Raw genomic sequence first — 1,776 nt, forward strand, 5'->3', positions numbered from 1 at the left:
CTGACTTCATGAAAGCAGGAACCTCCACAGCCCGGTCTCTCTCCCCAGGCCTCAGAGCAGGCCTGTTTGCTGCTGTCTTTGGCGCTTTGTGTACAAACAGCTGAAAGGAGACGTAGTAATGGGCTCGCTGTCGACAGCCAGATTGTGAAGAAGCCAGTACAGACACGTGCTCTTTGGGGAATGACAGTAAGTCTGTTTTGTTTTTGTGACTATTACGCATACAGCGCTGGGGTACAGGCCAGAGGTGCAGGCGGTGAGAGGAATCACCAGAGTCAGAGCAGGGCGCAGAACAGGCAGCGTGACGAAGCACACTGCTTAGGGGGTGCAGCAGGCGGGTCAGGAGAGGTCTGCCGCGCCATGTGGGTCAGCTCCAGGTCGGGGATCCATCTCCCACTGAAGCTGCTGAGGCTGACTAGCCGTGCTGCACTGTAACCCATTGTGCCGCCAGGGAGAGCCCGACAGGGAGCCCAGAATCCCATGTCCTGGAGGTAATTTCTAACAATTACAGTAAGCAACCTCTTTTCTAATGTTTGTTCCACAACAACTCCTCACAGTTTGGGACTAGGCTGTATACACTTTGGTGGCCTGCTTTTTAAGTCTCACCATTTTCTCTCATGTACATTTCCCCACAACTTTAATTATACTGTATCAGCAAGAGCCCCAGCAGGAAACAGATGGCCAATCAATTTAGGGTAATTTGAAGCTGGTTTAATTTTGGGAGCACTTACAAAGGACTTGGATAGTAAAGGGAAAGGACAGAAGGTGGTAGGCCTTGGGTCCTGAAGTGGGGAGGGCCTGAAGGCAGGGGTGCAGGGAGGGAGGGGTTTCTTGACCCACGAGGGCAGTGAGTACCTGGTCCAGGATGCCAAGTTGTGATGGCCCTGCAGTCTGGGGGAGAAGTACCCTGACTTTACTTAGTACCCTGACTTTACTTTCTCTCCCAATGCCCAGCCCTGATGCTGGGCTCCTCACGGAGGCCAAAAGTCCGTCTCTTGGGCCCAAAGCCGAGTGGAGAAGCAGGAAGAGTCTGGAAAGGCAGATGGAACACATCCTGCAGGTACCACTTTTAAGGCTTCCAGCCAAACCATTTCATTTACCAGCCAACCCCTTTGGCAGGCACTGGTGTGACTCCCGGTGTTTTAAAGCCATGGTTCTCAAGGATGGGGTGGAGAGGCAAGGAGCAATTTTTTTCATTCTCATAACAGCAAACAGAACGTTGAACTGAAGGTTTTCATTGGGATAAAGTCCAAATCATCAGTTTCTGGGTTTTTTCGTTCATGGGTTATGCTTTTTGGTGTATCTCAAAAATCATCACCAAACCCAATCCTTTAGATTTTAGACTATGTTCTAAGAGTTTCATATTTTTTACTTTCCATTTTGGTCTATGATATGTTGACTTTCGTGAAACATGTAAGTCTGTGTCTAGATGTAAGTGAATGTCTAGTTATCGTAATACCTGTTATTGAAAAGATGATCCTGACTTGCCTTTCTTCCTTTCTCAATGATCAGTTGACTCTCTTTTTGTGGTTCTGTTGCTCTGCTCCTTTGATTTGTCTATCTCTTTGCCAATACCACACTGTTTTGGTTACTGTAGCTTTATGGTTTAGTCTGGAAGTCAGATAGTTGATCCTGTAATTTTGTTCTTTAGTATCGCATTAACTACTCAGATTCTTTTGAATCTCTATGTAAACTTTCAGCTGTCGGTATCCACAAAATAACTTGCTGAGATTTTTTTTTTAAAGGTTTATTTATTTATTCGTACAGAACTGGGGTACA

The 1,776-nt window shown here is 46.6% G+C and overlaps 1 protein-coding gene across 1 annotated transcript in view; it reads left to right on the forward strand.

Annotated features, from left to right (window-relative positions):
• Positions 1-39: 39 nt before the first annotated feature.
• Positions 40-1,776, forward strand: part of LOC101618619 (interferon lambda-4-like) — a 7,602-nt gene continuing 5,865 nt past the window's right edge. Inside the window, exons 1-2 of the mRNA XM_012730592.1 lie at positions 40-186; positions 952-1,057. Of these exons, the coding sequence (XP_012586046.1) occupies positions 1,040-1,057 (18 nt within the window). The 5' untranslated portion in view covers positions 40-186; positions 952-1,039. The remainder of the gene's footprint in view (positions 187-951; positions 1,058-1,776) is intronic.

Source organism: Condylura cristata, unplaced genomic scaffold, assembly GCF_000260355.1.
Source record: "Condylura cristata isolate star-nosed mole 26May11 unplaced genomic scaffold, ConCri1.0 scaffold00028, whole genome shotgun sequence".
NCBI classification, from domain to species: Eukaryota; Metazoa; Chordata; class Mammalia; order Eulipotyphla; family Talpidae; genus Condylura; species Condylura cristata.